The 23,238-nt window shown below is 41.5% G+C and overlaps 2 protein-coding genes across 5 annotated transcripts; both read right to left on the bottom strand.

Annotated features, from left to right (window-relative positions):
* Positions 1-147: 147 nt before the first annotated feature.
* On the bottom strand, positions 148-14,017 carry LOC110487995 (mitogen-activated protein kinase 15-like). Of its 2 annotated transcripts, XM_036971438.1 has the most exons (15): positions 13,777-14,017; positions 13,362-13,512; positions 12,087-12,185; positions 11,781-11,810; positions 7,058-7,148; positions 6,219-6,349; positions 5,877-6,040; positions 5,527-5,666; positions 5,309-5,366; positions 4,815-4,952; positions 4,221-4,326; positions 3,643-3,994; positions 3,385-3,518; positions 1,601-1,753; positions 148-810 (listed from the first exon to the last, which is right to left on the bottom strand). In XM_036971438.1, exons 2-15 carry the CDS (start codon positions 13,428-13,430, stop codon positions 619-621), a joined length of 1,857 nt encoding a protein of 618 aa, XP_036827333.1. In that variant the 5' UTR covers positions 13,431-13,512; positions 13,777-14,017; the 3' UTR covers positions 148-618. The 2 variants fall into 2 exon arrangements, with proteins under 2 accessions (XP_036827333.1, XP_036827334.1); XM_036971439.1 differs by lacking the exons at positions 13,362-13,512; positions 13,777-14,017 and having other exon boundaries at positions 6,219-6,362; positions 12,087-12,181.
* An 81-nt stretch (positions 14,018-14,098) lies between these two features.
* Positions 14,099-22,073, bottom strand: vps28 (VPS28 subunit of ESCRT-I). 3 transcript variants are annotated; one of them, XM_021559935.2, is made up of 10 exons: positions 21,763-21,815; positions 20,424-20,489; positions 19,539-19,567; positions 19,338-19,375; positions 19,153-19,242; positions 18,893-18,998; positions 18,580-18,681; positions 16,054-16,107; positions 15,688-15,779; positions 14,099-15,245 (listed from the first exon to the last, which is right to left on the bottom strand). In XM_021559935.2, exons 2-10 carry the CDS (start codon positions 20,461-20,463, stop codon positions 15,125-15,127), a joined length of 672 nt encoding a protein of 223 aa, XP_021415610.2. In that variant the 5' UTR covers positions 20,464-20,489; positions 21,763-21,815; the 3' UTR covers positions 14,099-15,124. The 3 variants fall into 3 exon arrangements, with proteins under 3 accessions (XP_021415610.2, XP_021415611.2, XP_021415612.2); XM_021559936.2 differs by lacking the exon at positions 21,763-21,815 and adding an exon at positions 21,113-21,238; XM_021559937.2 differs by lacking the exon at positions 21,763-21,815 and adding an exon at positions 21,922-22,073 and having other exon boundaries at positions 14,778-15,245.
* Positions 22,074-23,238: the final 1,165 nt, after the last annotated feature.

The raw sequence follows: 23,238 nt of genomic DNA on the forward strand, positions 1-23,238 counted from the left end.
AAAAAGCAAAGCATTCTAGGTGAACTTGGTTGAGAGAATGCCAAGAGTGTGCAAAGCTGTCATCAAGGTGGCTACTTTGAAGAATCTCAAATATAAAATATATTTTGATTTGTTTAACACTTTTTTGCTTAATACATGATTCCATATGTGTTATGCCATAGTTGGGATGTCTTCACTATTATTCTACAATGTAGAAAATAGTAAAAATAAAGAAAAACCCTTGAATGAGTAGGTGTGTCCAAACCTTTGACTGGTACTGTATATATTTACACTGGTATATCTGCTGTCCTCTAGTATAAAGCATTTCACTGTAAAAACCCTTGCAAATTTAGTTACATTAAGCTAAGGATCTATAGTTCCCATTTCCCAGCGAGTCATTATTTCACAAAGGAAGTGGGGCTAAGTTGATGGCATTTAATCATTGTCACCTTTACTCTATGGATTTCCATGTCTCCATGGTTACTTCCAATCTGTACTGCTGAACTCCTAACTTTCGTCTCGCAATAATACTTTCCTCCCCAAACATTCCACTAGCCTATAGCTCCATGTTCCCTGTCCCCTCGTCTATTGCCCGTCTGATGTCAGACAGTGTCCCATACATCCAGCATAGTGTGGTGGTTACTGTTGATGTTGACACTTCATAAGGTTATCCAGCTCTGTCTTGTTGATGGTGCCATAGGCCTGAGAATAGCTGCCCAGTTTGGCACGGGGATCCCCGGCAGCCACCACATTGGCTTTACTCTGGAAAACCTTCTTACTGAACCTGGGAGGGGGCCGTGCCTCTCGTGTCTGAGACTGGGACCGCTGGTTCTTTGTTTAACCCCCAAAAATAACCAAATGGAGAGAAAATATGGGTTAGAGGGGGAGACCAACATTTTATGAAGGGGAATATGGGACAAGTCATTTACAACAAAATTTAGGCTACAATGTAAAAACATAGCACAGCCAGCAGCTGAGTTCCCTGCTCTCAACAGGGTGATAATGAAACATTGGAAAAGTACACATTACAGAAGATGATTCATGGCATTGACATAAAGTCTTCTCACTAGTGGCAGCAGCAACAGTATATGAGATCATAGAGTATGAGTTTGTTAAAATAGCAGGGCAATGGGCCTCCCGGGTGGCGCAGTGGTTAAGGGCGCTGTACTGCAGCTGTGCCATCAGAGTCCTGGGTTCGCGCCCAGGCTCTGTCGTAACCGGCCGCGACCGGGAGGTCCGTGGGGCGACGCACAATTGGCCTAGCGTCGCCCGGGTTAGGGAGGGCTTGGTCGGTAGGGGTGTCCTTGTCTCATCGCGCACCAGCGGGCTGGGCGCAGTGTACGCTAGCCAAGGTGGCCAGGTGCACGGTGTTTCCTCCGGCGCATTGGTGCGGCTGGCTTCCGGGTTGGATGTGCGCTGTGTTAAAGAAGCAGCGGCTTGGTTGGTTGTGTATCGGAGGACGCATGACTTTCAACCTTCGTCTCTCCCGAGCCCGTACGGGAGTTGTAGCGATGAGACAAGATAGTAGCTACTACACAATTGGATACTACGAAATTGGGGAGAAAAAGGGGGTAAAATAAAAAAAAATTAAAAAAAAAAAAAAATAGTAGGGTCCACTCACCAGGCGTGCAGAGGTGACACATATCCCCGAGGACACAGAGGGCTCGTCTCTGCGGACCAGCGGGTTGTTCTGGGGATGCGAGAGGGTCAGGGAGAAGGAACGGTTGTGGCTGACAGGTGCTGAGCGACCGCGCTGCAGAATCTGCTCCATAGACTAACAGATAGGAAAAGAGATAGAGAGCGCGATAGAGCAAAAAAAGAGAGAGAAATGATTACAGAAAAACATCTCCATGCATATATATTTTGCAGTGGACACTCAAAAGAACGTGTTGTGCTGCGTAGTGATCGACACAATGGCTCATAAATCTACAGTCTCTGTCTGTAATACACACGACTAACATGCTTGTCTATCCAGTAGTCTATATTTGAGACATTCAAGGTGCTAGCTGAAGGTTGCGTCAGTCTGAATGTACGGAATTGTGTGTAGTTTATTCTCTTGTATTTTGCTATGAACAAGTGACGCTGCAACTAATCACTGAAGGTCCTAGTACGAGGACCGAGGAGAAACTGATGATGTGCACAAACACGTCACGTACACACATACAGGTAACTTCCAAAATAAAGGAAACACCAACATAGTGTCTTCATAGGGTGTTGGGCCACCACGGACAAGAACAGCTTAAATGCACCTTGGCATAGATTCTACAAGTGTCTGGAACTCTATTGGAGGGATGTGACACCATTCTTCCACAAGAAATGTCATCATTTTGTGTTTTGTTGATGGTGGTGGAAAACGCTATCTCAGGCGCCACTCCAGAATTTTCCATAGGTGTTCAATTGGGTTTAGATCTGGTGACTGAGATGGCCATGGCATATGGTTCACATCGTTTTCATGCTCATCAAACCATTCAGTGACCACTCATAATAATTTTTTTGGGGGGATGCTTATATTTTTCCTGTAACAAGTCTGTAATGCAAATGTGTTTTTTGCATATCCCAACACCCCCTGAGACACCCGCAGGGAGTGGGATCACGACCAGGGTCACAATTGTCAAGCGGCTCTTGAGCAATTGGGGGTAAATGCCTTGCTCACAGGCACAGCAGCAGGTTTTCACCTTGTCGGCTCCGGGATTTAAAACAGCAGATTTTTCGGTTACTGGCCCAACGCTCTAACCTTGAGGCTATATCTGCCACCCCCGTGCCCTGTGGATGGGGACACTGTCATCCTATAGGGACATAGTCTTGATAGCCAAATGAATGGCCGGCCCAGCATTTTTTTTTTTACATGTCCCTAAGCATGATGGGATGTTAATTCCAATGTTAATTTTGGGGCGGCAGGTAGCCTAGTGGTAGGTAGCCTAGTGAGTTGGGCCAGTAACTGAAAGGTTGCTGGATCGAATCCCAGAGCGGACAAGGTAAAAATCTGCCATTCTGCCCCTGAACAAGGCAGTTAACCCACTGTTCCCTAGTAGGCCGTCAATGTAAACAATAACTTGTTCTTAACTGAATTGCCTAGTTAAATAAAATAAAGAATTGCTTAATTAACTCAGGAAGCACCTGCTTTCAATATACTTTGTAGCCCTCATTTACTCAAATGTTTCCATTATTTTGGCAGTTACCTGTAGGTATTGTATTACGTCATACATGAGGATCCTCTCAAGAGGATATAAAATAGGTGATTTATTCTGCAAATCCAACAATCTTTTTGAATTGTTATTATTGTTCCCTTGTTGCAGGTTGTATTGTATTTAACATGATCTGTTACATCTGTTGTAACTAAACTCTTTCCTGGGACCTGAGTTTTTCCTATTACAACTCAGTTTTTCTTATGACAGTGGTACTTACAACAGTGTTGCCGTTAGCGCCCTCTGCTGGCAGTACAGTTACATTTTCAACACTCATCTGTTGCTCCAATTTCCTGCTGGCAGTACCAGAGCGAAAATAGTGAGGTGGTCCAGCCAGACTTCTAACAAAACCATCTGCATGAGAGAAATAGAAGACAAATACCATGAGAAAGAATGCGCCTGTGTGTATGAAGTGTGAAGGTGTGTGTGAATGTGAATGTGAATGTTGGGGACCATATGCGTGTGTTCGTGTACTCACTGGCAACATGTGTGATGGGATTATATGTAGTCTTTCCCATGACGGGGCTAGCTGCAGGGCTGGTATTCTCCAGGGCTGGCAGGGTAGACATAGGTACCGGGGTGGGTATGGTGATAACTGGACGAGCAGCCTGGTGTTCAGTCTTATCATGAAGGGATTTAACCCAAAGGTCCCCTCCACCATCACCAGCCAGTGGGACTGGCTCCGGCCCGCCTTTGTTCTTCCCATTGGGCCTTTCCTTCCCATGGTCTCCACTGTCACACCCAGACCCAGAAACCGGCTCCTCTTTCTTCTTCGGCCTGGGCTGGATATTAAGTAGCATTCTCCTTGTGGTCCTCTTCTCTAGAATCATCTTTTCCACGGGACAGAGATAAAAGATGGATAGAGAAGACTGATTATAGATACTGTGCCTTTTTTCAGTCGTTAATAAAAAAGTATATTTTCATAATGCCTTGAAAGGAACTTGTTTCATAATCTATAAGTAACTGTTCAACAATTGTCAGTAATGATCTACCCTAAGCCAACCAAACACAGAACACGAGACAGGTGTTCATCATCCTGCCTCCCCTCAGTATTACCTTGTACAGTTTGTTGCGGTACTGAACCACCGACAACTGGACATCATCATCCACAGGCAGGATCACGGCATGGTCCAGACCTGGCTCCTTGTCTGGGTTGTGGAATCTCCAGTGAAATTAAGGGAAAAACACAAAGATTATGACATAACACAACACAAATAGAAATTAACAACACTGTTAAATCCAAGACTAGCACTACTCAGAAACATTGTAAAAGCAAAAAACGAACCAACATAGTGCAATAGTTTTAACCAGGGCCCAGGTCAAAGGAAGTGCACTATGTAGGGAACAAGGCGCCATTTGGGATGCAACAAATAACAGAAATGAACGGTATTAGCATCATTAAAGGATTCTAGCATTGTGACATATTGGCCTTTGGGTATATAATGCAATTTGTGACTTAAGTCAGCTTCCTAGCCCTTTGGGGTCTAGCCTGGGTTACTCCAAACTGCTGATTTAAAAGGGCGTTATACAATACATTTGACTGGACACGATTGATAACCAGCCTATAAAAACTTGTATGAAGCACATTGCACTGCATTTTAATGTATGAGATGTGCTGTATAAATACATTGGTTTTGATTTCTACGTTACCTGGAGACGTAGAGGTGCTGCAGGGCCTGCTCAGCGGTCAGCCTCTTATCTGGGTTGAACACCAGCAGGCGACACACCAGGTCTAGGGCATCAGGGGGCACCGACGGCTGCAGAAGGTCCTCTAGAGGCACCTGGGGCCTGGCCACGCAGGCAGACAAATACAGACAGCAGCACTGTGAATAAATCAAGAGCTTGCAACTATATGGTTCTATCTGCAAAAAGATGATTATGAGATAATTGGCTTTAACGTTCCGAACCCTCATTGGTTTGAATGGTGTTTGCTAATTTTATTTTGCATTCTTTTGAACTTAACAGCATCAATTGGGGGTATTTAGAGTACTATATAGGTAGATAACTTTGAATATAACAAGGCAATATCAATAACTATATTTTGACAAAACTGCAGATAGAACCTTATAGTCTCAAGCTCTCAAAATGTCTAGACACCTTTATATAGACATATTTACTTCTGTAGGACTTCCGCTATGACTTACCTCAGTAGCATCCTCTGAATCACAGAGGCACCATACTCAGATCTGATCGAAAGTACGTCTGAAAACAAAATCACATATCATTACTTAAGTAATGATCAGTTGGTCAGTTAACTTGGTCAGTTAGAGGCATAAAAGCTTGATTCCACCACTAGTGCTCAACAAGCAAATAGCACACTAGCAGTTTTCTGTGAACTGTGCAGCCAGGAATGAATACTCACCCTCTGGGCTAGGGTATGGAATGGCACTCATGATTTTTTCTATCTGGTTGATGGTGGAGGTTCCAGGGAAAAGGGGCTTCCCAAGCAGCATCTCTCCTAGGATACAACCTATACTCCACATGTCTACACCCTTTGTGTACCTATAGGAGAAATCAAAGTATTTTAGTGATTTCACAGGCACTGACAGGTTTCTGCAAGAATACTTACCTTCCCATTGGGTGCATTATTTGATAAGAAACCCAAGTTAACACTAAATCAAGAAAACAGTTCACTCTTTCAGACATGTATTCAAGCCTGAAGAAGTGGCTCAGTTTATTGAGAAACTACAGCAGGTCCCAGTGCATGTGTACCTTGAGGAGCCCAGCAGGATCTCAGGAGGTCTGTACCACCGTGTCGCCACGTACTCTGTCAGCGCCGGGTTCCCAGCATCCTCCTGGATCTGGTAGAGAGATCTTGCTAAACCGAAGTCGCACAGCTTCACAAAGCAATCCGTGTCAAGCAGAATATTGGACGGCTGTGGGAAGAGGAATGCAAATTCAATAATGTCATCCAAATTGTTTTTCCTCCAGAAAAAGAAGAATTGGATAGCGTCACACATACTGGTGGCACCAGCACATCTGCAAATGCAATAATGTCATATTCTCAATATGCACACTTCTTAGTACACTGGCAATTGAAACATTCTACTGTACCTTCTGGTCTCTGTGGATGACATTGCCTGAGTGCAGGTATTTGGTGGCCTTGAGGAGTTGATGCATGACATAGCGTTTATGGATGTCTTTCAGCAGGTTGCCTTTCTTTATCACCGCATGCAGGTCGGTGTCTGCAACACACAGCTGGTAAAAATACTAATAACCAACAGGAATCATCCAGCATTGAACATTCATCCATACCACACTCAGAATAATGTCACCTTTCAATAAAGCACTCAATGAATAACAAACCAGACACGTCACGTTTCCCATAAACAATCTGCACACTTCTGCAGTGCCCCAAAATTAGCCAGGGTTGGACAAAGGAGGCATTTTCCATGGTGGGGTGTGCCAGGGAAAACATGTGCCGTGATGTTGGCCCACACTCAGAGATTAGCCTGCAGAGATCAGAGAGCAGTCCAATGTGTGGACTCAGCAGGCATCGCAGGCAGCCAAGAGGAGAAGAGCCCTCCCCTCTCACACCTCCCTCTGGTGCCAGGTTTAAACTGCTGCATAACCTTGCAGCTTGCCTGCCTGACTGCCTACATTCTTTCTGTGTTGTTATTTCATAATGGCCGACCTCATCAAATGTATTACAAGGTAGGTGGAAAATAATAAATACAGTGGGAAAGCCCTGAAAATGTATTTTATTGGGTATCAGGGTGATTTTGACCATCAAGAGTCATCGATGCAAGCATCTTGCATGTATATCTGTTATTATTAATAGGCATGTAATATTATATAGCGTGCAACCATTTCACAAATCACCACAATCCTGAAGTCAACCGACAGAAGATTCAAAATGGATGTCAATAGACAATCCACATAAGAGTCCTCACCCATGTATTCAAAGACCAGGTAAATATCGTTGTCATTTTGAGCTCTGATGACGTTCAGCAGTTTGATGATGTTGGCATGATCTCCAAATTCCTGCAGGGAGAAATACATAACTGTTTGAAAAAGACATAAGCACGCACACACAGTCCTCAAAGACCACCGTAAATTAATTAAAACAATATTATGACCGAACATGCCCCCATTCACATCGAAGTTGCTGTAGTGGTGCGGGTAGAGAGTTTCAAGTTCCTTGGTGTCCACATCACTAACAAACTATCATGGTCCAAACACACCAAGAAAGTTGTGAAGAGGGCACAACAACAACTTTTCCCCCTCAGGAGACAAAAGATTTGGCATGAGTCCCCAGATCCTCAAAAAGTTCTACAGCTGCACCATCGAGAGCATCCTGACCGATTGCATCACCGCCTGGTATGGCAACTGCTTGGCATCCGACCTTAAGGTGCTTCAGAGGGTACTGCGTACAGCCCAGTAGATCACTGGGGCCAAGCTTCCTGCCTTCCAGGACCTACAGTACCAGTCAAAAGTTTGTACACACCTACTCATTTGCGGGAATTTTCTTTATTTGTACTATTTTCTACATTGTAGAATAATAGAGAAGACATCTAAACTATGAAATACCACAAACGGAATCATGTAGTAACCGAAAAAGTGTTACACTTTTTTTAAACAAACACTTTGCCTTGATGACAGATTTGCACACTCTTGGCATTCTCTCAACTGGCTTTCTATTTATATAACCTTTATTTAACTAGGAAAGTGAGTTAAGAACAAATTCTTATTTACAATGACAGCCTACCCTGGCCAAACCCTAACAACGCTGGGAGCCAATTGTGCGCCCACCCTATGGGATTCCCAATCACAGCCAGTTGTGATACAGCCTGGAATTGAACCTGTAATGATCTGTCTGTAATGATGCTTCTAGCAATGAGATGCAGTGCCTTAGACCGCTGCGCCACTCTGGAGCCCAAGGCTTCATGAGGGCAGTCACCTGGAATGCATTTCAATTAACAGGTGCGCCTTGTTGAACATTAATTTGTGGAATTTCTTTCCTTCTTAATGCGTTTGAGACAATCAGTTGTGTTGTGACAAGATAGGGGTGGCATACAGAAGATAGCCCTATTTGGTGAAAGATCAAGTCCATATTATGGCAAGAACAGCTCAAATAAGCAAAGAGAAACGACAGTCCATCATTACTTTAATACATGAAGGTCAGTCAATCTGCAAAATTTCAAGAATTTTGAACGTTTCTTCAAGTGCAGTCGCAAAAACCATCAATCCCTATGATGAAACTGGCTCTCATAAGGACCGCCACAGGAAAGGAAGACCCAGAGTTACCTCTGCTGCGGTGGACAAGTTCATTAGAGTTACCTGCACCTCAGATTCCAACCCAAATAAATGCTTCACAGAGTTCAAGTAACAGACGCATCTCAACATCAACTGTTCAGAGGAGACTGTGTGAATCAGGCCTTCATGGTCGAATTGCTGCAAAGAAACCTTTACTAAAGGACACCAATAATAAGAAGAGACCTGCTTGGGCCAATAAACATGAGAGATGGGCATTAGACTGGTGGAAATCTGTCCTTTGGTGATGAGTCCAAAATTGAAATGTTTGGTTCCAACTGGTGGCTACTTTGAAGAATGTAAATCTAAAATATATTTGAAAATATAAGACTTTTTTGGTTACTACATGATTCCATATGTGTTATTTCATAGTTTTGATGTCTTTACTATTATTCTACAATGTAGAAAATAGAAAAAATTAAGAAAAACCCTTCAATGAGTATGTGTCCAAACTTTTGACTGGTATTGTGTATACTAGGTGGTGTCAGAGGAAGGCCTAAACATTGTTTCTAAGACTCCAGTCACCAAAGTAATAGGCTGTTCTCTCTGCTACCGCACGGCAAGCGGTACCGGAGTGCCACGTCTTGGTCCAAAAGGCTCCTTAACAGCTTCTACCCCTAAGCCATAAGACTGCTGAACAATTAATCAAATGGCCACCCGGACTATTTACATAGACCCACACCCCCCTTTGTTTTTACACTGCTGTAACCTTACTCCTACCTACATGTACAAATGACCTTGATTAATCTGTATTACCGCTCATTGACTCGGTACCAGTACCCCATGCATATAGCCACATTATTGTTATTTTATTGTTACTTTTTTTAAATGTTTTTTTTACTTTAGTTTATTTAGTAAATATTTTCTTAACTCCATTTTCTTAAAAGTGCATTCATTGTTGGTTAAGGGCTTGTAGTAAGCATTTGATGGTAAAGTCTACACCTGTTGTATTTGGTGCATGTGACAAATAAAATGTGATTTGGTTTGACTACAAAAGGGAGAATCTTCTTAGGGATGGTGGCATAACAGTCTAGGTGGTGTTGGAATGGGTCAATGTTGAAATGCTATGTGATGTAAACCATCCAGAGACTGGGGTGCCAGTGTTTCTGTGGGAGATAGTAACAGCCTTATTATGGACATTCACACACAGCTTAAGGCCCTGGCCTCTGTTTTCCCTGGCTGGAGTGGATGGTGGAGACTGGAGGCCGATAAAAGCGGACCACACTGTTTGCTTGTCCTGTGTGACCAGTTTTCTATCCACTTTCATGAGGACAGAATATATGGTCACCATCTGAATGATTAACTAAGCACCAAAATCACACAGCAAACTTTCCCCAATACTGCAGAGTAGCACCCATGCATCAATCGAAATAACATAAGAAAAATCCATCAACATCCATCTGTTTAAGCTAGAACTATAGTTTTTTGCATGGGCTGTGTCTCAATCCACTGCATCCACCTATGTTGGCCTTCTGCATCTGAGATGGAAGGCAGTAGTGTAAAGTACTTAAGTAGAAATACTTTAAAGTACTACTTAAGTAAAGTAAATTTTCACATCACTACATTCCTAATGAAAATAATATACTTTTTACTCCATACATTTTCCCTGACACCCAAAAGTACTTGTTCAATTTTGAATGCTTAGCAGGAAGGAAAATGGTCAAATTCACACACTTATCAAGAAAACATCCCTGGGTCTACTTCTTCTTATCTGGGGGGACTCACTAAACACAAATGCATTGTTTGTAAATTATGTCTGAGTGTTGGTGTGTGCCCCTGGCTAACCGTAAGAAAATATATTAATACTTTTATTTTTTACACTTTAAGTACATTTTAACAATTACATTTACTTTGATACTTAAGTATATTTAAAACCCCAAAACCTTTTGACTTTTACTCAAGTAGTATTTTACTGGGTGATTTTCACTTTTACTTGAGTCATTTTCTATTAAGGTATCTTTACTTTTACTCAAGTATGACAATTAGGGTACTTTTTGGAAAGTGGCCAGGCTACAGCGGTGTTTGTCAGACCACGAGACATTCCGAAAATTGATCTTCTCACTAAAACATCTGTAGTGTCCGAACGGTTTGGCTTAACTAATAATGAACCAATCTATGGAAAGATGAGATTCCCATGAAGTCGATGGAGTTCTCAGTTTTGCTGTACGACCCCCACAAGTGTCACGGGACTCGTCTGAACGTTGGGCTACTGAGTGGCGCAGCGGTCTAAGGCACTGCATCCTAGTGCTAGATGCGTCACTACAGACCCTGGTTCGATTCCAGGCTGCATCACAACAGGAGTGTTTGGGAGTCCCATAGGGCGGTGCACAATTGGCATCGTCTGGGTTAGGCCGTCATTGTAAATAAGATTATTTTCTTAACTGACTTGCCTAGATAAATGAAAAAGGTCACCTGTACCGGTTCTATCTTTTAAATGGAAGTATGGAGGTAGTTTTGTGCAAATAAAAAAGAAGGCTTAAATATGTGTCCAAAGAACAAAAATGTTTCCTGAGCTTTCTTATATCTCCTTTTGACTGTTTGTTTTGCCATTTATGAATGTTTTATTCAATATGCTTCTATGGGCTATAGCAGTAAAGGCCAAATTCTATATTTTGTCAAACCAATTTTTGTATATATTTGTTTTACACCGACAAGGGTCCTAAAATTCTAAATCAAATAGCTAAATTATCCACCATCTTAAAATAATTCCATATGTTAGTTTACGTATGGCACACCCTACCCCCCAGAATAACTCAACAGAACTGTCAACAGAACTGTCACATTAGCATAGGGAATGATCAGTTTACACATTCATTTAAAAACCATGCCATAAACATTTTAGTGTCCATTTTGTTATCCATAATCTCTCGTGGACAGACCATGTTTACGTGAGATTTTTGGTTCTTGCCTATGTTATTCACAACTTTTTTACTCTTCCTGAAGAGCAGGAGCCATCTGGTGTTTACATTACGGTATGCAAGCACGGCCCCAGTTTCCACAGCAACAGGGCCATTCCACTCTGGCTGTGGAGCTGACTGCAGGCTGGGAGCTTGTGCTCCCTTCAAACAAAACCCACTTCAACTTTCCATTTGTTGTTAATATAACCGGTGTGAAATGGCTAGCTAATTAGCGGTGCGCATTATTAGCGTTTTCAATCGGTGACATCACTTGCTCTGAGACCTTGAAGTAGTTGTTTCCCTTGCTCTGCAAAGGTCATGGCTTTTGCAGAGTGATAGTTAACGATGCTTTGTGGGAGGCCGTTGTTGATATGTTCAGATGGTCCCTGGTTCGAGCCCAGGTTGGGGAAAGGAGAGGGACGTAAGAAACACTATTACACTAACTGATATAGGTATTCATTCTTACCTGAAGAAACATTATTTCTCTGAATGTCCGCTGTTGAGAAAAAAAACATTGTGACAAGTCAATCTTAATTGAAAATCTATTTCATCATTAACAACAACAAAAATAATACACAAGCTGTTTGAGAACCCCTGGCTGTTACAGTATTTCATAAAATTATAATTAGATATAGTCAAGGTTGTTGAACAGTTTTCTTTGGTATGCTCCAGAAACCTGCACTACATATAGAGTATTAAGGTTATACCTCTGTAGCTACACCTTGTTAGTGGCAGACAATGTCAATGACCAATATCATCATGTATCACAAACCTGGGCATCAGTCCTATTCCTGAAGGCATCAAATATTTTCTTAACAGCCACAACTTCTCCTGTCTGCCTGTCCACAGCCTTCCATACAATCCCATATGCCTGGACACAGATAAAGAAATATAAAACTGTTAGTGAATCATTATAAGGATTAAAGGTTAAACAAACTGCTACAAGACTGCAGTTGAACCCCAAGAGAAACTAAAATCACAATATGAAAACAGACAGTGTAGTAGAGTGGAGAGTAAGGAAATACAAAACGTTCTAGAGACATTACTAAGCACTTTTAGAGTCAGCAGCACATCGAGGAAAGGTGACTGGTTATGACAATGGGTCCCCCGACAGACAGCCCAGTGCTGAGCTGAGAGAACACATGATCCGGTTCACTAGACACTGGTCCCTCTGTGGCCAGTCCCACCTGGCGTCAATGACATCCTGCTTAACAAGCAAAGCAAGGCTTACTTTAATATTATCAGATGGAACGAAAACTGGAGAAATAGGGGTTGTCAAGAAAGACTTTCTTACATGTTTTTGACAAATTACTGTCTTGGAACTTATGATGGTATTCTTGGTATTGTAACCTGGGAATAGTGCCCAAACACATTATTTTCTTGGGTCAAATTAAACTGTAGTTAACTGTTAACAAGTGTAATATGACCATTGGCCTCCCCTCAAGGGAAGATTAGTTAGCATCTGTATGATGTATCTACATGACTCAACAGTGTCCCAGGTTTACCACCTGGCACTATACAGTTCAGAGATAGATCTAGCCTCCCGGATGCTTATAACACATGGCGAGAAACTCTCTTCTTGGTTTGTCAAAGGGGATGAAGGCAGAGATTCCATTATTCTATGTCTATGTCTGGGGATAAACAAAACAAAATCTTTGGACTCTGAAGTCACTGATTTTTCTATTTCCCTAGTATCAAAGTCTACTGATCTGGCTGAAAGAAACAGCTTGTTCTGAAAAAGTAGACAATCCTCTAGCTTATGACATCATTATTCAAAGGAACTTTAATTCTGGGGAATTGTAAGAATTTTTCTTAATGGAAAGACTGGGGAGGAAAAAGTGAAATGTAGCAATGTGTGTAACTGAAAGTAATTTGATTATTCATTTAAAATACATTTTCAAAACGTAAATTACTAATTGCTTTTTGTAGATACTATTATTGTTTGACAGCAGCGTGCAATACAGCTGTCATTCATAAGTTCGACCTTCTTCCCAACAAATAACTTTTCACAGAACTATAAAAACCGGAGAAAGCCTAGATGACTTACCCCCTTTCCAAGTCTTCTTTGTATTTCATATTTCATGGAAATATGATCCTCCACCTCTGTGACGTTCATCCTTATTCTTTGTTTAGATAACTCTGTGCGATGTTTCTCATGCCTTAATTACAATGTAACAGTCTCAGCCCAAGTTGAAATTCTGCAAAGAAAAGTTTGATCATGAACGTTCTGAAAACATGTGATTCAAGGTATCAACTTCTTGGAGCTGGAATCTTCACCACCCTTTCGTTTGAATGAGTTAAATAAAAACCCCTTGATTTTAGCTAGCTATGTTGTTTAGCAGCCAGCAGCATGCAAGCTAGCCCCTTTGAACTTCTGGGCTAATGTTGAATGGTTACTGATCAAATCAGTCGTTGCCCACCGATACATTCATTCACAAATATATCCCTAAAATAAAAATTACCCATGGTCTCCTTTGAAAGCACTGAAAAGGTCCGGTTCAAGGATATCAGCGACAGCCAATGGTGGTTTGCTGCTGGATAGAAAAAACGCATATCGGGTTCTTTTTGTAATTGTTTGTTGTCCTGGAGACGCGTCTTTGCGGCTGAACCCGTTCCCGACCGCTTTTAAAGGAGCCGTATTCTTTATTTTCTTAACCGAATGTCTTATCAATATGTCCAAGATACAAAGCAAAAGGTGCAATGAATAACCATAGAATTCACACATAAATATTAAAACATGATTAAAGGCGGACACCAAAGTTGGAGGTAGATTATTTTTTTTTTTTTCAAAAAAAAAAAAGTTACATGCTTTTTTTAAATTCAAAGTTGCATTATTTACAATGATAAATCTTAATAAATATGCTCTCCCTAATTATAATTGAGGGGTGAAACACATTTAGTCAGCATCCCAAAATGAAGAGAGAATTCTATGAATCCACCTGTCTCCATTGCCCACCTGATGTGGCCAAACCCTCACATCTAAAGAAAAGCTTAATTATGCACATTAACTGAAGTAGTAGTACTACTATAATATTTTACTCAAATCAAAAGAGAAAAACAAAGCCATTGACAACAGCCACATTTCCTTCACCAGAGTGTTTCAACATAATCATCAATAAGGGTGCATTACATACAACTCATATGTGAACCAAGTTAACCTAACCATCTGTTACAACTGGAGTTAAAGTAATAACCTCTACACAAGTACAACTGTCTCGGAGTGCAGATGGGGAACAGCAATATACTGGATTTCACCCAAAAATTGCAGTTTGTTCTTTTCTAAATGTTATTTCCATCACTTGTCAAGAGATTCTCCATCCCTTATCAAGCCAACCAAACGTCAAACCACCTCCGGTCACTTTATTTTTGACATGTTTTACGTCTCGTCTTCAGCTAAAGTGACTTATAAAGGGATCAGACTCACTGGGCCTTGTGTTGATGTTTCAAACCCAGTAGTAAACATGGTTCTACGTAGATTCAAGAATGCAGGCTGATACAAGCAGCCTTAACACAGTACACCGTCACTCAGGCTGGAGAACTACAACTCAACAAGGCATCCAACTGAACAGGAAGACCACCCCACTAGGCAAGGCCACTGCACTGGATGCTGCCAAGAGTCTAGGTTAGCGTTCAAAGGAGAAGACAGACAGAGATACTGTACCAAAGATGGGAGGAAAAAAATATACTATTCAATGGAATAATACAAAGCACAAACAGGGGTGATGACTTTGGAGATGTGTAGAGGAGAGGAGGAAGGGGTTGTACAATGATATAAGAAAGGTGACAACAGTCCTGGATGATGTGGGTAGATTAGGAGGAGTGTAAGAAGCGGTTGAAGGCATTGTAGGCTGACTCCAGGTCAAACAGCATCTGGCGAACCTGGGAGTCGTCCAGCTCATCAGAGGCTGACATGCTGCTGAGAGTGGTCAACCTACAGAGGAGAACAAGCAACTCTTTAGCTTCTGAATTACTATACTATTTAACTAGGCAAGTCAGTTAAGAACAAATTCTTATTTACAATGACGGCCTACCCCGGCCAAACCCTAATCTGGACGGGCCAATTGTGCACCGCCATATGAGACTCCCAATCACGGCCGGTTGTGATGCAGCCTAGAATCGAACCAGGGTCTGTAGTGACACCTCTAGCACTGAGATGCAGTGCCTTAGACCGCCGCGTCACTCTGTGTTAGTGTTAAGCCTACTTCGTCATTCTTAGACAACAAGAGCCGGTTTCCCGAACACAGATTAAGCCTAGTTTAAAGAGCATGGTCAATGAGGATTCTCCATTGAATGTGCTACTTAGTCTAAGACTAGGCTTAACCTGTGTAGGGGAAACCAGCCCCTCAATGTGTTTAAATGAGGTACATCTTTACCAGAGGTTGACTTTGTCCTTGGCCTCATTGTCTGGGGGCATGTTGCTCATTCTGTTCATGGTCTCCATCAGCTCTCTCAGGTCTGGTTGGATCTGAACAATTCAAACCAATTAATCAGTCAGTCAGTCAAACATAGGGCCTGGTGTAGTCCCTAACCACATTACCTGACAAGTTATATGGCTGCGTTTCCACAGGCAGCCTAATTCTGAACTTTTGACCAATCAGATCAGATCTTTTGCCAATAAATGGTAAAATATTCAAATTGGGCTATGTAGCCTATAAATAGGGACCCCAAGGTTTTCCCAGACCTAATTATAGGTGATATGTTAATGTTCATTGTCATTTGTCTCAGTCCGATCTATTTACCTCATCCATGGCCCGGATCTCCAGACGTAGCTTGTCCATCACAGTGATAAAGAGCTGGGGATAAGAGAGGAGAAACAGAGACGGAGGGCAAAAATGTTTGACTGACTATTTCACCATCTGTCAGCAACCTGAAATTTACTGCAGCACAAGCATACTCTTTAAAATGTGTGGTCCAATCAGTCCAAGCCTATCAACGAGTGAGCGTTATATGTCCTATGATACCAGTATATCAAGTAGTTCCTCTCTGTTCAGCGGCCCTGTCAGATATTGGCAGGATTGATGTGGGATGCAATTTGCTGTGGCACTTAAATAACATTTTATTTGATTTGTCACATACACATGGTTTAGCAGATGTTAATGCGAGTGTAGCGAAATGCTTGTGCTTCTAGTTCCGACAATGCAGTAATAACCAACGAGTAATCTAACCTAACAATTTCACAACAACTACCTTATACACACACAAGTGTAAAGGGATGAATAATATGTACATAAAGATATATGAATGAGTGATGGTACAGAACGGCATAGGCAAGATGCAGTAGATGGTATCGAGTACAGTATATACATATGAGATGAGTAATGCAGGGTATGTAAACATATAAAAGTGGCATTGTTTAAAGTGGCTAGTGATACATTTTTCACATCAATTTTTCCAATATTAAAGTGGCTGGAGTTGAGTCAGTATGTTGGCAGCAGCCACTCAATGTTAGTGGTGGCTGTTTAACAGTCTGATGGCCTTGAGATAGAAGCTGTTTTTCAGTCTCTCGGTCCCTGCTTTGATGCACCTGTACTGACCTCGCCTTCTGGATGATAGCGGGGTGAACAGGCAGTGGCTCGGGTGGTTGTTGTCCTTGATGATCTTTATGGCCTTCCTGTGAAATCAGGTGGTGTAGGTGTCCTGGAGGGCAGGTAGTTTGCCCTCTGTGATGCGTTGTGTAGACCTCACTACCCTCTGGAGAGCTTTACGGTTGTGGGCGGAGCAGTTGCCGTACCAGGCGGTGATACAGCCCGACAGGATGCTCTCGATTGTGCATCTGTAAAAGTTTGTGAGTGCTTTTGGTGACAAGCCAAATTTCTTCAGCCTCCACACTCCGAGGGCCCTCACCTCCTCCCTGTAGGCCGTCTCGTTGTTGTTGGTAATCAAGCCTACCACTGTAGTGTCGTCTGCAAACTTGATGATTGAGTTGGAGTCGTGCATGGTCACGCAGTAGTGGGTGAACAGGGAGTACAGGAGAGGGCTCAGAACACAACCTTGTGGGGCCCCAGTGTCGAGGATCAGAGGGGTGGAGATGTTGTTACCTACCCTCACCACCTGGGGGCAGCCCGTCAGGAAGTCCCGTACCCAGTTGCACAGGGCTGGGTTGAGGCCCAGGGTCTCGAGCTTGATGACGAGTTTGGAGGGTACTATGGTGTTAAATGCTGAGCTGTAGTCGATGAACAGCATTCTCACATAGGTATTCCTCTTGTCCAGATGGGTTAGGGCAGTGTGCAGTGTGGTTGCGTCGTCTGTGGACCTATTGGGGTGGTAAGCAAATTGGAGTGGGTCTAGGGTGTCAGGTAGGGTGGAGGTGATATGGTCCTTGACTAGTCTCTCAAAGCACTTCATGATGACTGACGGTAGTCGTTTAGCTCAGTTACCCTAGATTTCTTGGGAACAGGAACAATGGTGGCCCTCTTGAAGCATGTGGGAACAGCAGACTGGGATAAGGATTGATTGAATATGTCCGTAAACACACCAGCCAGTTAGTCTGTGCATGCTCTGAGGACGCAGCTGGGGATGCCGTCTGGGCCTGCAGCCCTGCGAGGGTTAACACGTTTAACTGTTTTACTCACGTCAGCTGCAGTGAAGGAGAGTCCGCAGGTTTTGGTAGCGGGTCATGTCAGTGGCACTGTATTGTCCTCAAAGCGAGCAAAGAAGTTGTTTAGTCTGTCTGGGAGCAAGACATCCTGGTCCGCGACGGGGCTGGTTTTCTTTTTGTAATCCGTGATTGACTGTAGACCCTGCCACATACCTCGTGTCTGAGCAGTTGAATTGCGACTCTACTTTGTCTCTATACTGTCGCTTAGCTTGTTTGATTGCCTTGCGGAGGGATTAGCTACACTGTTTGTATTCGGTCATGTTTCCGGTCACCTTGCCCTGGTTAAAAGCAGTGGTTCGCACTTTCAGTTTCGCGCGAATGCTGCCATCAATCCACGGTTTCTTGTTTGGGTACGACAGTTGCTGTGGGTACGACATCGCCGATGCACTTGCTAATAAACTCGCTCACCGAATCAGCGTATTCATCAATGTTGTTTGACGCAATGCGGAACATATCCCTTAAGGGCGCACCAACACAGTGTTCTGGGACGAGCCAGAGAATGATTCAAATTAAGAAAATGACTTAATGCTGAAACAGAATGCACTTTATTATTCAATCTATATGGGGCTGTAAAAGGCTTCAATGTTGGCCAAAAGCCCAAAGTGAACACAGGGATTGAAATCACTCAGTCAGTGTTTAATGTCATGGACATGGCGAAGAGACCTACCGATACGATATCTGCAATGCAGCGATTCAGGTTGCCCTTGTCATCCTTGATGGTGATTGGTCGATCCTCCTTGATTCTCTCCATAGCTAGCGGGCAGTCAAGCTAACATAAAAGAGAAGGGAGAGGAGAACAACATATGGCATAACCCAATTTACTCATATTCAGATATTGTACTATTGTTCAGCAGCCCGCAGAGTTGCCTAAAGCACTTATACATCTGGGATCAGCCACTATGCGTTACATTGAGTGGATTACATCTTATATTTGCAAGACCGGCACTCTACTCAAAGCAGTGTGACTGATATAAACTCACTCTGTACTTCCTGCAGAAGTCATCGATAGAACCCACGTCAGATCCCTGGACCTGTTTGAAAGCAGCCTTGTATTGCACCAGCAGCCTGGAGCAAGCAGCCGTGTACCTGACAGAAACACACAGTAATCAATCTCATAACAGATTTTCAAACTCTAATGTTGAAACAACCTCATACATATACAGACAATTTTTTAACACACACACACCTTTATTTACAGTCCATGACACATGCGTAGACAACCAGTGAAGTGTAAACTCACTCATTAGGGGTCACACAGTCTTTGATGTAAGCTTTCTCCAGGGCCTGAAGTGTCTTCACCACAGCAAACAGCTCTGCCATGTTGTCAAACCTTGATTAATACAAGCACAATGCTCAATGTTAACATTTAACCTACATGGATTGTGAATAGCTTATATTATTAATTTACAGTCAATGTTCACTTACTTCTCTCGTTCTCTTGCATTCTTGTACAATTTTACTTCCTAAAAAAACAGAAAACTGTTATTTTTTCTTTCTGATAAAATGCAGGTACAAAAAGCAGGTTACAACAGGAAACTCACAGCCAAAATAAATATCTAAAAGAGCTCCACCAAATATGCCACAAGAGGCAATTATGCAAACCCTACAAAACTCCACACCACTTACCTCATACAATTCAGGTTTATTGGCAGGAGCTATAAGGAAGAGAAATATAAAAGTAGAACAGTTACAGATGCTTTATAAGACAAGCACATTTCTGATGATCATGTCTATAAAGTGCATATTTTATTTTAACCTTTATTTAACTGCAGAACAAATTCTTATTTACAATGACGGCCTAGGAACAGTGACTGCCTTGTTCAAGGGCAGAACGACAGATTTTTACCTTCAATCTAGCAACCTTTCGGTGACTGGCCCAACGCTCTAACCACTAGGCTACCTGCCACCCCATCTGTGACTGTTTCAAGGCAAACTTGAAAGTTCCAATGCAGCAGTTTTTATCTCAATATCAAATAATTTATGGGTAACAACAATACCTTATCGTGATTGCTTTCAATTAAAATGCAAACAAACAAAAAATTGCTTCTTAACAAGGAGCAATTTCTCAAGCAATAATTGTGCTTGGACTGTCTGGGTGTGGTCTGAGTGCAGAGGCAAAAACAGAAAATGTGTTGTTATTGGCAGAGTTTGGGAACTATTTCTTATTAGTCTATTAACTAATTTACTGGCCAAAACTCAATCCCACCAAAATAGGCAGAAATATCAGGTATTTTCAAACAGCTCTTACCCTAAAAGGGTATTATCATAATTTTCACAGTATTACTCCAACCTCAGTGTGGATATATAAAATACAGGAAAGTTGTGTTTCTGACTGCACTAGGCCTTCAATATATAATAACATATGCCATTTCACAGACAGTCGCTTTGGATAAAAGTGACTAAGTCATGCGTGCATATATTTTATGTATGGGTGGTCCCAGGAATCGAACCCAATTCTCTGCCATTGCAAGAGCCATGCTCTACCAACTGAGCTACAAAGGACCAACTTACCTCCTCCCATACCTCCCGTGACAGGTATTCCGTGAAACATGGTGAATGCTGCTCTCACAACTTGATCTATTAAAAGTAATACATGTTAACACAAATCTATTTAAAATCCTTCAGTTACAGTATAAACAGTGTTGACAGCTAGGAAGGTCAGACAAACCAATAGCTAAGAGTTGGAGGGTGACATCAGTAAGTGAACAACTGCCAATTAAAATACATATCAAAGTAAATTAATTGACTAAACTGTGGCTGTAACGTTACAGATCTGTCATGTTAGCTAGCTAGCTGCTGTCACTATAGCAAGAGAGAAGAAAAGCAGGAAGAAGAACTCTTGGATTGTAAACACGTAATGTAGCTTAGCTAGCTAACTACATGTTGCTAAATTAGTGGTGAATTCATCTCATTACAGATATTGGCAAGGGCCATGACAAGATAAATAGATATCAACAACAACTTTCAAAAGTGATGAGATCTTTTATGAAAAATAAACTAGCTAAATAGCTAACGTTAGCTAGTTAGCGTTTCCTTTGTGATTTATTTAGCCTAAACAAACACTTAAGGACACATTATATTGGATGGATAAGTGAGGACAATTTACGGTATCGCTGGTACGGCGATTCAAATCGTATACACATGTTATCCGACCAATATCTGAATAATAAATCAACATTTGCTAGGAATATTCCACTCACCCTCTTGGCAAACTGAAGTGACATCAGCGTAAACCGCTCACGGTCTATGGTGTAAACACACCCCTCGCGGAACCAAAGGACCCACAGTCGTCAAAACATAAGGTGCCCTTCTGTGCCTCACTTAATTAAAGTCATATCATTTGAAATAAGTATTAAAAAGCAAACAAGACAATTTAGACACTTGTCCCCACTTGACGAAATGTAGCTTTTTTAAATGACATTTTCTACTGATATTGTCATAAAGTGAGTGAGTGGATTTTTATAAGAACTATCTGGCGCGCGAGACAAAAAAAGTATTGCTTTGCCAGGTTAAAAAAAACGAATTAGAAAAAAATGTGGGAAACAAAAAACCTCTCCCCTTGTACCTCTACAGTCGCTCTGATATGCCAGCTTTAGTTAGTGTATGTTTTGACAAATGTCGTGGGTGAAGTTCCTGTTTCATTAGTCTTTATTTTGTCATCCAAAGCAAACGGGGATTTCAATGCAAATCGAAGAAGGTTGGCTTCCAAACGTATTATTCATTCGTGTATGCAAGCCTATCCTTTCTTACCACGTAAACTTCCAAAGCATAATCTCAGACTTCAACACAGGAGTGTGGGGTTTGACTGGACACTAGACATCAAAGGAAAGGCAAAAAAAAGGTACTGTACCTTGGAAAACTTCTGTCCCATTGGTTCTGAGTCCAGCTTTTGTCAAATTAGCGTCCATATTTTTTGGGCACTTTAGGTCACCCTAATCATTTGCCTAACCTTAATTAACATAATTATCATACTGTTATGTTATTTCTCCAAACCTGCTACAAATCTGACCTTAATTTGACAAAAGCTGGATCCCTTCTTGCCATGACCCAGTCAAAGTGCTCATATTGAATGTTGTCATGAAAACAATATACTCCATTACTATGATTCTTTATCGTAATTAAAAAGATAGAGGACTCTAGTGCCCAAAAGCCTGTTTTAGCATGGGCAGCTCCATTGAGGACTTTCATAATTTTGAAGTAGTCAACTGGGTGGGACTTCCAATGAGTTAAGGAAGAATCACATAATTCCGTCCAGATCACCAGGAAGGATCAGCCAATGAATTACACGTGTAAGCAAACATTCCAACCTTGACTTTATACCTGTTCAAACAACACACTTCCAGGTGGCAGTATTAACCCTTTAAGTTTGTTTACCAACTGATAGTAGAAGAATACTTTTTTTTTTTAAGGGGTGGATCAGCTTTAATATTGAAGATAGATTGTTGCTTCCATCAATGTAATTGTCTGCATCATTTCCAATCCCCCATATATGTTTTGGGTAAATATACATACATATATATATATATATATATATACACACACACACATATATACATGTAAATACACACACACACATATATACATGTAAATATAAATACATATATATATACACACACACATACATATATACATACATATAAACACTTTTTTTTAAATATACCTTTATTATTCCCCGCAAACCCTACCACCCCTCCTCCAATTGGAGTAAACTAATAAACAATAACACTTAGGCTTCTACCTTCAGTTTATACGTATAAACTTCCTCTATTTCTGATGTCCATGCAGTTTGATTTCTATTTTTAACTGTGCTATTTCACAACATTTCTGAACCTATATAAATTTTACAGACCCCGTATGTTTTACATGTGTTATCTTGTTGTTATTAGTCCCACCCTTCAGCTCCATTCAACCCCTTCCATCTATCTCTTAACATCATCCATTTTGGATTTCTATTTGCCATATATCTTTCAACTGTGCTGTGATGCTTCACAAAGGTACTGAACCTTTCTATTCTCATAGCTTCTACATATTGTAAATTAAAGATGATTTTTTTCCAAAAATAATAATTATTATGAGTAACTATGACTTTTCAAATCACCCAGTATTGCTATCTGCAGCGTTAGTTCTAGGTAAATGTTGCAATTCTTCAGCCATTCCTGGACTTGTGACCAAAAACGATCTACATATGGACAGTACCAAAATAAATTAAGAAGACAATTGACTACTTCAACATGGAGATGGCCTCAATGACGTTGGCTGTGCTCTCTGACACCATAATGGGACAGATGCAATGTCTATGATTGTAAAAGACTATCTGTTTTCCTTG

The sequence above is a fragment of the Oncorhynchus mykiss genome, chromosome 32 (genome assembly GCF_013265735.2).
Source record: "Oncorhynchus mykiss isolate Arlee chromosome 32, USDA_OmykA_1.1, whole genome shotgun sequence".
NCBI classification, from domain to species: Eukaryota; Metazoa; Chordata; class Actinopteri; order Salmoniformes; family Salmonidae; genus Oncorhynchus; species Oncorhynchus mykiss.

Excerpts from the sequence above, each read along its gene's own strand:
- LOC110487995 (XM_036971438.1), bottom strand. The coding sequence starts at position 13,430 with ATGAACGTCACAGAGGTGGAGGATCATATTTCCATGAAATATGAAATA. Across the intron at positions 11,811-12,086 it reads GGAATAGGACTGATGCCCAG|CGGACATTCAGAGAAATAAT; the intron begins GTTTGTGATACA and ends TTTTCTCAACAG. Across the intron at positions 1,754-3,384 it reads GCGCTAACGGCAACACTGTT|TCTATGGAGCAGATTCTGCA; the intron begins GTAAGTACCACT and ends CCTATCTGTTAG.
- vps28 (XM_021559935.2), bottom strand. The coding sequence starts at position 20,463 with ATGTTTCACGGAATACCTGTCACGGGAGGTATGGGAGGAG. Across the intron at positions 19,568-20,423 it reads CACGGGAGGTATGGGAGGAG|CTCCTGCCAATAAACCTGAA; the intron begins GTAAGTTGGTCC and ends TCTTCCTTATAG. Across the intron at positions 19,243-19,337 it reads AATGCAAGAGAACGAGAGAA|GTTTGACAACATGGCAGAGC; the intron begins GTAAGTGAACAT and ends GTATTAATCAAG.